General features: G+C 40.5%; 3 protein-coding genes across 3 annotated transcripts in view; all 3 read right to left on the bottom strand.

Moving 5' to 3' along the window:
* Nucleotides 1–12500, bottom strand: part of LOC138014125 (uncharacterized) — a 62200-nt gene that overhangs the window by 34317 nt on the left and 15383 nt on the right. The window lies entirely within an intron of this gene.
* On the bottom strand, nt 807–6170 carry LOC138059771 (uncharacterized). Its single transcript, XM_068905383.1, has 3 exons — nt 3287–6170; nt 2589–2811; nt 807–2046 (listed from the first exon to the last, which is right to left on the bottom strand). The coding sequence occupies exons 1-3, from the start codon at nt 4358–4360 to the stop codon at nt 1706–1708; spliced, it is 1638 nt and encodes a 545-aa protein (XP_068761484.1). The 5' UTR covers nt 4361–6170; the 3' UTR covers nt 807–1705.
* Nucleotides 6336–7826, bottom strand: LOC138060754 (putative uncharacterized protein DDB_G0274435). The gene is made up of 2 exons (XM_068906607.1): nt 7529–7826; nt 6336–7288 (listed from the first exon to the last, which is right to left on the bottom strand). Exons 1-2 carry the CDS (start codon nt 7714–7716, stop codon nt 6496–6498), a joined length of 981 nt encoding a protein of 326 aa, XP_068762708.1. The 5' UTR covers nt 7717–7826; the 3' UTR covers nt 6336–6495.

Here is a 12500-nt window from a genome sequence, read left to right as displayed (position 1 = left end):
TGGAAGCGTGCTTGAATTTCGGCGAATTTATATCCCCAAAATCAGCAAGTCATGACGCTGATGAATAATAAAGCAGTCTCTTTTTCCAAAACGATACAATTACCTGGTGATAAATAACCTCGTCTAGGAGAGTGAATTTTTGGCTTCGCAGAAACAATGGTCAAGCTCAGAGAGTTGGACGATTGGACGTTTGTGTTGAATTCGCACATTTCTTCTCCAACAAGTGCTTTCTTCGAACCGCAAAATGAAAGCTAAAATTTTACTAGAGTGCTTAAGCCTAATCATTTAAAGGAGCGCTTACACTTTTGACATATGGCTATAATGAACTGTCACCGCGGTGAATCCCGTAGTCGATGAATGGAAATTGTGCAAGGGCGATCTCGTGAAAACTGTAGTTAACCGAACCGCAAAATGAAAGCAAAAAGTTTACGAGAGTGCTTAGGCCTAATCACTGAAACGAACGCTTAGGCTTAATCAGGAAGCGAGTGGTATTTCGTGCAGTTAACCAAACCGTAGAATGAAAGTTAAATAACCGAATTGTAAAATGATTTGATCAACGCGCTATAAGAACGAGAGATACATATCGACAGGGAGATTGATCACGCTTTAAAAAACATCATTGTTTGTGCTAGATCATCGTGCTTTATGAGCGAGAAATACATATACATCAATGTCCCTCACTCTTTTTGTTTGGCGCCTCAGACAGTGCGCCAATGCGTATCTGCGTACCCGCGTATCCACCCAATTTAGTGTAAAGCTTTTACGTGGCAGGGTATTCGGTGAAGCCGTTGATTTCAGCGATAGGCTTTTTTTTTCTCTTGTGATTTATTCACCCATTTTTTTATTTTCACTTCACGTTTCTTTGAAGAAATTATGTCTGTATGAAAAGTGGAGAAGCGGAAGCCGCGAGTGTGTTAGATGAGAGGGAAAGCAAAGCTGAAAAGCCTTTTCAAATTGTCATGTCATTTAACAGGCGCACCGGAAAATAAGTGGGTGAAAGACGAAAATAAACAAGTCTGTTGGAAGCGTGCTTGAATTGCGACAAATGAGCCCCAAAATCAGCAAGAATTTGTGACGCTGATGAATGAAAATGGTTATAAGGGCATTCGTGAAAAGTGTAGTTAACGGAACCGTAAAATGACAGCTGTAATTGCCGAATTTGTCGAAATCGCCAATGTTCACCCGCGTGGTATAAATACCAATGGATCAAGTAATGTGACGAAATTGGTAAAACATCGCCAAAATTGCCGATTTTGTCCAAACGCCAATGTTCACCCAAGAGGTATAAATACCAATGGATGAACTAATTTGACGAAATTGGCAAAACATCGCCAAAATTGCCGAATTTGTCAAAATCGCCAAAATTGCCAATGTTCACCCGCGTGGTGTGATTACCAATGGATGAACTAATTTGACGAAATTGGCAAAACATCGCCAAAATTGCCAAATTTGCCAAAATCGCCAAAATCGCCAATGTTCACCCGTGTGGTGTGATTACCAATGGATGAACTAATTTGACGAAATTGGCAAAACATCGCCAAAATTGCCGAATTTGTCAAAATCGCCAAAGTTGCCAATGTTCACCCGCGTGGTGTCAATACCAATGGATGAACTAATTTGACAAAATTGGCAAAATATCGCCAAAATCGCTAATTTTGCCAAGATTGTCAATCGTGCAGCTCTTTCGCCAAATCTGCCATTTTTGTCATCGTGTGCATTTCTGGACATAAGTGAATATTGGCTGCATCAACTTAACCACAGATTCTGGAAGTGGATTTTTGATTGGTATATGGGTCTTTTCCCCAGTCGCCACATCCCTGTTGTAACTGCACCATGAGTTCCTCCCTGTGGGGCAGTCCTCATGTCGAGGCTTTTCTGGAGTACTGGAATAGTGCTTCAGAATGGCATGTGTTGCCCTTGACATGGCTTTTGCGTCACCTTTATTTTCTCTTATGGCCTGGCCATAGAAACTTTGGATGGTGTCTATTCTGGCTATAGTCAGCCGTCCAGTCCCACTTATTGTACCGCCATCCTCCAGTCTCTTTCCTAGAGAAAGAGATATGTGAGAATAAGGTATCAGTGTAAGTGGATGATTTACGGCAAAATACTTGTTTCAGACAGATAATTTGTTGTAAAGAAACCATTTACATTGATACCTTATTCTGACAAATAAATTAAAATTTAATTGTGCTGTGCACAGTTTTGTTATGTATAAATTATTTCTTGCTTACATATGATTATTTACTTGTGTGATGTATATGTAAAATACATGTAAACAAGATGCAAAATTGATTGAAAGAAAATTTCAAGGACCAGTTTGACAAATAAAAATATAGGTATTACCCAAACAGCCAACGAAAACGTTTTTAAAAGACAAAAAAGTTGTAACAACAAAGCAGGTGGTACACAATGGTGTCATATGAACCATCTCAGTAAGGTAGTCCAAGGAAATGATTCGCAGTTCAAAATCTACTATATTTTTTTACAACACCAATACAGACAGTCAAGTGGACAAGTGAAGAGAATAATGATGTAATCCCTTTTAGAATTTCCTATATCTGTCAACAAAGAATCAAATATTTGCTCACCTTTGTGTGTTGTTGTGAGCTTTCTTAATGCTGTCCCCATTCGCTTTGTGACATGCGCAATACAGTCTTCTTTGGGTATGTAAACTGCTGGACCATAAGGAGCCATTTTACACACTTCAGTGTAACTCTTACTGTCCCCATCACCCACAAAAGGGATATACCTCAATTTGTGTTTATCCAGCGACCTTCCAAATAAAAGACATGATCCCCTTGCTTCCATTGACTACAAATGAAAACATTGTAACATTAGTATCCAAAAACAACATCTAATTGCATATTGCATGATAATTCGTTGATTCAAGTTTTGGTGATGTATCCATCTCTGCAAAAGCCAGCATCATCATCCACCCAAGGGTCCACCATGCAAGTTCTGGCATTTCAAACATCAAACTCCCTTTTTAAAAATACAAAAAAAGAAAAAAAAAAGAAACAAACTCTCCTTCTTTTAAACAAACTAACTCCCATTAAAAGGTGTGCCCCCATTTCCAGAAAAACAAACACTAAATAAGTGCATGTTCCTTTAAAGCTTCCTTAATAGTGTGTACTGTAGTCTCCTAACTTTTCTATCACTGTATGCTCCAAGCACATTATGGGTTCAACAACAGTTAACTCCTTTTGGCGAATACGATCACTGTGATATATTATTATTGCGTGCTTCTCTCTCAAAAAGACTATTTCTGGAAAATAATATAAATGACAGGTTTCCAAATAAATAACAATAAGAGAAAAATTACCTGCGAACTCCCTTCGTGATTGTGGTAACAATTTTCTTCGTGGCTGATAACCCAACCCAAGTAGTCCATTCTGGAAATGGTGCCTTCCTGTTGCTTTCTTTTCATTTGTTCGCAAGCCGTACATGAGTTGGACAAGAAAGCAACATCTAACACTTTTCCAGTGTCTATTGAAATGACTGCAACAACGCCATCACGAGCAGACCATCCTCGCTGGTTCCACGATCCATCGATAGAAACTCCTGCATCAAGAACTAAGTCAACCAACTGTTCTTCACTCATGTCAGCAATGGTCGTGTCTTCCTTTTCACCCTGCAAGAATCGTTTCACTTCAATAGCCGCGTTTTTCAGTTCCTTTTCAAGAAGATCGTTCGCAATCTGCTCCAACGCCTTTGTGTGTTTAGTCCACGAGTCTTTGTTTACTGGCGAAGGCAAGTTTAAAACACTAAGAACTCTTTTGGCGGCGGAGTGACCACGACCTGTTAGTCTCAGTCCAAGAACCAGCTCCCTGTTTACATCGTAAAACCTGTTGGTCTTCGGCGTTGTGTGAAATGGTTTCACCAGCTCATGTGAGGGGCACTCGGGGTTTTTGCAACGGCAAATCCATTCCGCTCCCAATCCAGTCATTGTAACTTCTTCAAAGTTTACCCCTTCGCTTTGACAAAAGCTGCAAGTGACTCGACTAGCAAGCTGTCGATTGAGCTCATCTCTGTCGACAATGCTCCAGTGTTTAGGGCCGTTGGTATCGCATTTTTCTTTTTCTTCATCGCTTCCACCAGATTCCGACGAAGAATCTTGTCCGCAAACTGCACTGGCGTTGACTTTGATTTTTAAGGTACTTGCTCCAAGGATTTTCGCCGGCTCCGGGTCTTCAGGAGATGCCGAGATTTTCGAAGGTGCTTGGCTAAACCAAGAGCCTTTGTCGCTTTCGGCGAGGTTCTTTTTCTTTCTTTGGCAAAATGGAGATATTTCTTTCTTCTTTGGGCCGGTTTTTTTTCTTTTCTTTACCCAAGGACTTTTTTCTGCTTTTGATTTTTCCATACGAGTTATTAGAGCTTCCACGTGGCAATTTTGTCAAATACGTGATGTAAATGAAAATATGCAAATAACATGAATACGAGCGTGAGCTTTTGCCGCGAAAATTTCCCCAAGGGGTCTCGCCCGTTGACAAGATTATGACACCTTCGTAGTTTATTAACTTTATTTGAAAATACGTTTTTTCTAAATAACTCGGCCGCTTTTTGAGCTTTTTAACATTTTCCTTTTGTAAACGCTAGATAAAATGACTGACTTAACTTTTGTCAAATAAAAAAAACCCCGATTTTTTCGGCCTCTGAAGGTGGGAAGTAACCTTACGCAATGACGACGTGGCCTGTGAGGACGTCGTCATTTCCCGCCCTTGCAGTCGACGTCCTGTAGTCGACGTCGTATTGTTTTTATTGCCTACGCAATGGTGCATTTTGCAGGAGGTTTGGCGGGAATTGGAAACTGCCGGTTGCTATTACAGTCGGTAATTTGAAAAACATGGCAAAATTATGTGAGGCGAGGAAGTGTTTGCTTTTGAGTCATGACGAAAACCTTTGGAGTGATGAAGAGTTTATCCTTTTGTACGACCTAAATTCTTCAAGAAATCCAGATCTACCTTACTGGCGATATGACCCCTTTGAACTGGAAAACTTCTCAGACGACGAGTACAAAGTCACCTTTCGTTTCTTTAAAAACGATGTATACATGCTTAAAGATGTGTTGCAGATACCCGACGAGAAAACTTGCTGTAATAGACTTGTTGTTAGTGGAATTGAAGCACTTTGTATTTTACTGAAGCGTTTTTCATATCCTATCAGATACAGTGATATGGTGCCCGTGTTTGCAAGACCTGTTGCACAATTGAGCATGATAACAACAGAAATCATGAACTTGATTTACAATGACCAAGTTCATCGTTTAACAAGCTTTCAGCAAGAGTGGTTATCTCCTGTGAATCTTCAGAGATTTGCAGAGGTGATTCATAATGCCGGTGCTCCGTTGAGTAACTGTTGGGGATTCTTGGATGGAACTGTCAGGCCAATATGTCGACCGGGAACTTTGCAAAGAACTTTATATAACGGCCATAAACGTGTCCATGCAATTAAATTTCAATCAGTGGTTGCCCCAAACGGACTAATTGCGAACCTTTATGGCCCGGTCGAAGGGAGACGTCACGATAGTGGAATGTTAGCAGATTCTGGCCTTTTGCCTCAATTGCGTCTCTATTCTCGTACACCAGCAGGAGATCCCTTGTGCATTTACGGTGACATGGGATACCCTCTAGGGACGCAGCTTCAAACTCCATTTAGAGCCCTACGCTTAACTCCACTGCAACAAATTTTTAACACGTCTATGAGCAGTGTGAGAACCAGTGTCGAGTGGGTGTTCGGTGATATTGTCAATTATTTTAGCTTCATGGATTTCCGAAAAAACCTTAAAATTGGACTGAGTGCCATTGGCAAAATGTACATTGTTCGTGCTCTTTTGATGAATGCTCGAACATGTTTTTATTCATCCACAACCAGCAACTTTTTTAACTTACCCCCTCCCTCAATTCATGAGTACTTTTCATAGCTCAAGCAAAAAATAGTATGTGATCATTGGAAGCTGGAAGTATTGTACTATATTCCGCCTCTAACAAATTGTAATAATAAAATAATATTTTTAATTTGTCATTTAACTGGCTTTCTTCACATGGATTCGACTCAACATGCACACAACTCACAAAGAGTAAACAACAACATAATAACTTGTTTTCACAAGTGCATTCAACTAAAACTGAGCAATTTTTTAAATGTACACGAAAATCATTTTAATTACCATTAATCATGATGTGTTCATCAAACCACAAACAACTTTAATATGCGTAAAAAATGTCTTTTTTCTCACCTCATAACATTCTATAGTGAACAAAGTAATAAGAATAATCAGAGTCTGTCAGCACGATTTTTGTTAATATACAACTTCTTTGAAAGATATAACAGGTACTCGACAACCTTTTCTCATAAAATGCAGATAAATTGGCTTTTATTGACAGCCGCCTGAACGGTAAGAAATCACTAAACTATATAAAAAGCAACGCATCAAGAAGGAAAACGCTCGGCTAAAATTTGCTTGACTAAGCGAATTCATCAATAGTCTTTTTCAAGCTAGTTTTTGGTCAATTTTTCAATGAGTGTTAACAGCATCTGAGTTTGCTGTTGCTGTTGACTCATGTACATCTGTTGGTGTTGTTGTTGTTGCTCGATTAATTGTTGTTGTAAATTTACTTGCTGAGATTGAAATTGCTCAAACATTTTCTGTGTGTTTTGAGCGATCAAAAGCTGGTTTTGCTTCTCATCCTTCAACAATTCTTTCTGTTGCTCCATTTCTTGCTTCTTCATTTGTAATTCTTCCTTCCGCAATTCAAATTCCTTCTCGGCCTTGTTTTGAAGATAAACCATGGTCTCTGTCCCTGATTTTCTTTTTTTTCGACTGCCCAGACTTGAAGGGTCATCTTTTTCTTCTCCGTTTCGTCGCTTTTGTGTCTCCCCTAAGCCTTCTAAAGCCTTCATACGAACTTCTTTGGCATTTCGGCGATCCTTCTGATTTTCCTCTTGCTTTCTCTTGTTTTCTTGATCATATAACCCAGTTGCCTCGTCAGCCTCTTCTGTTATATTTTGAAGAAGTTGGTCTAACTCCGTTTCCTCTGTAGTTGAGCCGCTTTCACCTTCCTGTGAACGCATTTTTCGTTTGTGCTTTTCGACAAGTAACCTGTATCTGTCCCTAACGGATTTTTGCGTAACATTAGAAGTGATGTCTTCCAAGGCTCCAAGATCAACAGCGATAGAAGTCCAAGCATTTCCACGCTCCGTGCTTCCAGGTTTAAACTTGTAAGGCTTCATCAACAAGATCTCGCGACAAAAGAAAATGTCATGTCTTTCAGACCACTTCATTACCACACTGTAAAACAAAATTTAAAAGAAACTTATATCTTAAAGTACCGGATTGGTTTTCAGGATTAACAGATTTTTATTTATAATTTAGCATTTCGCAGGATGGTCTTTGTCGCTGTGCAATTTGATATTTCAGTGTTTTCCCCGACTCTTCGCCCTTTTTAAGGATTATTGCGCTTGTCTGCCTCAAGTTTATTAAATTAATCGATAAATGACTAATCACATCATGTTAAGAAGAGACACCCACCTTTTTTTGGAAGTTTTCTCTTCATTTGCGGCCGCCATTTCAGCCGATTTGAGGACGACTTGAAACTGTCTGTTTTCGAGGCGTCGTCTTCCCGTGACGTGACACAAAAAGAGGTTCTTAATTATGCACGCATGCGCACTTCGTTGTTTTTGTGCTACCACGACGTCTTGTGTAGGCGACGTCGTCATTGCGTAAGCTCTCTACTTCCAGAACGCGACACCGCCGCGAACTACTCGAGTGCTGCACCTTGCTCGCAAACCAGAGTACGGCTGGAAAGCTTTGGTATAACTTTCCCCGATAGGCGAAACTCTACTAGCTCTACCGGTTTCTGGGTGTCACCAAATACACCTGAGGAGGAGGAAGAACAGCTTTGCATGGCTAAACAGTTATCTCTGGGTTGCACACCTATTGGTAATGGAGATCATACATAACAAACAAAGGAAGCGGCCAATATTTTGCTGCCCTTCAAGTCTTCAAAGAAATGAATGAAACTTTGATTTTGTGTAGTATTTTACCTAGCCTGTGTGCTCTATTTCACCGTTATAGTTTTACTGTTATTGTAAGATGGATGACAGCTAGCGTTTGACATGCTGACATTTCGTTTTTCTCCGTTTATGCAGCAAATACTTTGTGTGGTATTTCGCTTAGCCTGCGTGCTTTGCCTTCACCGTTAATAATTTTGTTGCAATATCTGACTTGTTGACACAGAAAGTTCATGTTCATTTGTTCTCTAAATTGCACATTGTCTGCCGTTTTCGCATGTGTACACTTATGTGCAAACTTGACAACTGCTGTATTCAACTTGAGCGCGTAATATTGTATTATAATTATTTGATGGGGTAAACACAACGTTGGGTGGGTAAATGGGCAAACATTGTTTGACCAAACACCAGACAAAGTGAGTCCACGGAAAGATTTTTCCTTATTCATTTGGTTGCTTTTTGCTGGGTGTGTACGCTTTGTTGACTGAGTGGGTAAACGATCAAACGAAATGTTGGATAAAAATGTTTGCTCAACATTCATTCTACGTCAAACACCCATGGAAAACCATGTCAGTACAAAATGAGAGAAGCGGCTGAACGATCAAACATGTTCTTCCAACACGATGTTGGATGAAAATGTTTGATCGTTTAGCCGGGGCTTTCGCGAGAACGTTTTCATCCAACGGGATGCAGACAGAGGACCTTTCCTGGGAAAAGGACTTCGTAAACATTCGAGCTTGGAATAACTATTGACAAATACATTCGAGACTGTGCTGGTATGCAGGCCTTTTTACTTTTGGCTTTTCACATTGCACATTATGATAAATACAGAGCAAAATTTGGCAAAAAAACTGTCGAAATATAACTTAAGCTTAATTAAGTAAACAAATTTCTTCCAAACATCGGACTCATAGAAGGCAAGTGAGTTAAAGTTTTAACAAACCTTGGGCAACTTCAGTTCAGATGACTAAAATATTTCAATCTATTTCTCATACATCCAAAGCAATAATGATATTGTCGTATTGGTCCCAAATTACAATTCCATCGCTCAAATAAAATATCCTACATGCTTGTTGTAGTCCACCGCTGTTACATCCCCGACCGCTCTCAGTATTGCGTATTCCAGGTTTTCCCATACGAGTTCCCGGTATCTGTACTTCAACAAATATTTCAGCTTGGAAAATACCTCCTGAATAGGATTCAGGTCCGGTGAATACACTGGGAGAAAAACGAGCTTGATGTCCTGATCGTTCAGGAAGCTTCGCAGCGCTCTTTCCGCTTCGCCATGATGTGCTGCCGGATTGTCTACCACAACAATGTCGCCGACTTCAAGAATTGGTCGTTGCGTTATTGGATCAACTGTACGCGAAGCCTCGTCAAAGAATCGCAAAAAATGGACAGAGTTCGACGCTCCTTCTATGATGTTTCCATATTTCACTCCATCAAACCCAACCAGAAAGTTCAACGTTAGGTTGGCAGTAGACAAGTATCTTCGAACTTCTACGCAGTCTTCACCGACAGGTGAGAAACCAAAGTTTCTATGACCAGCATCAGGCAACTGAAATCCTGACTCATCGAAAAACTTAACAGAGGAAGGATCTTTGTCTTTCAGATAGTCAATGTACAACTGAGTGAACACTATATTTTCCGGAGTAAAACGCTATGACGCACATTTCCCCAATCTTTTTCGGGAATAGTTGCGGCCACTTGAAGTTTGTTTGTGATATATCTGGAAAGTGTTGATGTTGACAGTTCTCCACAGTCACCATGAATGGCCAAATCATCTCGCAGTTCTTTAAGCGAGGAAGAACTGCTTGCTTGAACCATGGTCTCTAATAGAATAGAGTCTAGGAAAGTGCATTTTGGAACTGTTCGAACGTGATTCAACTTTTTGGCAACCGTGCTTCCAGTCAAGTTGTACCGTTTAACGATATTTGAAACTGCGCCCTTGCTGACGCGTAATCTTCGCCCAACTTCTGAAAAAGAATAATGCTGGGCAAGTTCGACCATGTTACGAAAAATAGTATTGCGTGACAAGCGTCACTGTCTAGAAGCTTCGTGAGAGTTCGTAGTTTGTTTATATTTAGGTTCGTGCGTAAGCGTTTCTAAATCGGTGTGTTTTGTAATCTTTCTATTATTAGATTTATTACTAATTTAGAAAGTTCTAGAAGTTTATTGTCAGAGTATATAACTAGACGAGTCCAAGCGGAGTGTTTTTCTAACTAGTTTTTCACAAACGAAGAGAGTTGGCGTTGGCCGTGTTTATTCAAGTGTGACAGAAGCTGTGTGCATTCAAGTTGGCGGAGGCCGTGTAAGTTTATCAAGTTACGTGTTGTTAAGAGTCCTACTTCGTGGAAACTACGTTCATTTTGGAATAAATCTTCTTGTTGTTGTTCCGACAACCCTGCGTTCAGTTTAGTTTGCAAGCTACCTTTCCTCAAAATGTTCGAACTCGTAACATTGGGGGCCTGTCCGGAGAGGAATTCATTTGTTTGCTGACTACAGAAACCAGGAAAGGACAATTCAAGAAGGAGTTACAGAAAAAGTAAGAAGAACTGTACAAGATAGTTTATTGTGTTTTTACTGTGGAATACTGCTATGGAAATGGAAAAGCTTTTGCAGATGGGAAAAGAATTTGGATTGGAAGGAGCAAAGCTGCTCGAGTTTGTAGAGAAGCAACAAAAGATAGCGGAAGAAAAAGAAGAAAAACGTAGACAATTGGAGGAAGAAAAACAAGAAAAACGAAGACAATTGGAGGTAGAAAGAGAAGAAAAGCGTAGGCGGTTTGAAGAAGAAAAGGAAGAGAGGCGTCGATTACTTGAAGAAGATAGAAGAAGAGAAGATGAAGAGAGAGAAACTAGGCGACACGAACGCGAACTAAGAAAATTGGAGATGGAAGCCGAGCTGTTGAAACAGAAAGAGGCTATTGAAGCGGCAAAAAGAGAACATGAGTTGGAGATTGCACGTTTGGCTGTGGAGAATGCTGACGGACGTCCTGAAGTGAGAGAGGATCGGGCTAAGGCACCTAAACTCCCCTCGTTTGTTGATGGTAAAGACGATTTGGACGCGTATTTGCAGAGGTTCGAGAGATTTGCCGAGACAGCTAAGTGGAAAAAAGATGGATGGGCATCGAAGCTCAGTGCTCTGTTGTCTGGACGGGCACTAGAAGTGTATTCACGTCTATCGGAGGACGCAGCTAAGGATTATGACAAGGTAAAGATTGCGTTAATGAAGAGACATGATCTTACCGAAGACGGCTATCGTCGAAAATTTAGAGCATCCAAACCAGAAGTTGACGAAAGTCCGGAACAGTTTATTGTGCGACTGGACAGATACCTGTTACGTTGGCTAGAGCTTTCGGATACTGCGCGAACCTTTGATGGTCTTAAGGACTTGATCGTGAAAGAACAATTTATTGACTCATGCCCTAAGGATTTGGCAATTCACCTGCGAGAAAGGGCACCTGAGACCCTGGCAAAGATTGCGAAGATCACTGACCAGTACTTGGAGGCTCATGGTAAACATTTGTTCAGCTCAGCGAGCAGAAAGCCAACAGTGCAGCCTGAGAGGGACGAAGCCAAGAACATGCAGATTAATCCACCAGCTCTGCATTGCTTTAAGTGCAACAACCGAGGTCATAAAGCTGTCAACTGCCCAACCCTAACAAGAAAGTGTTTCCTATGTGGTAAGCAGGGACATGTTACGAAAAATAGTATTGCGTGACGAGCGTTACTGTCTAGAATCTTCGCGAGAGTTCGTAGTTTGTTTATATTTAGGTTCGTGCGTAAGCGTTTCTAAATCGGTGTGTTTTGTAATCTTTCTATAATTAGATCGATTACTATTTTAGAAAGTTCTAGAAGTTTATTGTCAGAGTATATAAGTAGACGAGTCCAAGCGGAGTGTTTTTCTAACTAGTTTTTCACAAGCGAAGAGTTGGCGTTGGCCGTGTTTAGTCAAGTGTGACAGAAGCTGTGTGCATTCAAGTTGGCGGAGGCCGTGTAAGTTTATTCAGTACGTGTTGTTCAGAGTTTTACTTCGTGGAAACTACGTTCATTCTTGGAATAAATCTTCTTGTTGTTGTTCCGACAACCCTGCGTTCAGTTTAGTCTGCAAGCTACCTTTCCTCAAAACATACGAACTCGTAACATTGGGGGCCTGTCCGGGAGAGGAATTCATTTGTTTGCCGACTACAGAAACCAGGAAAGGACAATTCAAGAAGGAGTTACAGAAAAGTAAGAGGAACTGTACGAGAGAGTATATTGTGTTTTTGCTGTGGAATACTGCTATGGAAATGGAAAAGCTTTTGCAGATGGGAAAAGAATTCGGGTTGGAAGGAGAAAAGCTTCTCGAGTTTGTGAGGGAAGAGGAAGAAAAAGAAGAAAAAAAGAGGCAATTACAAGAAGAAAGAGAAGAGAGACGTCGAATGCTTGAGGAGGATAAAAGAAAGGAAGAGGAAGAGAAGGAGGAAAGGCGCAGAAGAGAAGATGAAG

The sequence above is a fragment of the Montipora capricornis genome, chromosome 8 (genome assembly GCF_036669925.1).
Source record: "Montipora capricornis isolate CH-2021 chromosome 8, ASM3666992v2, whole genome shotgun sequence".
In the NCBI taxonomy this organism is placed as follows: Eukaryota; Metazoa; Cnidaria; class Anthozoa; order Scleractinia; family Acroporidae; genus Montipora; species Montipora capricornis.
This window is presented reverse-complemented; position numbering and strand designations above follow the sequence as displayed.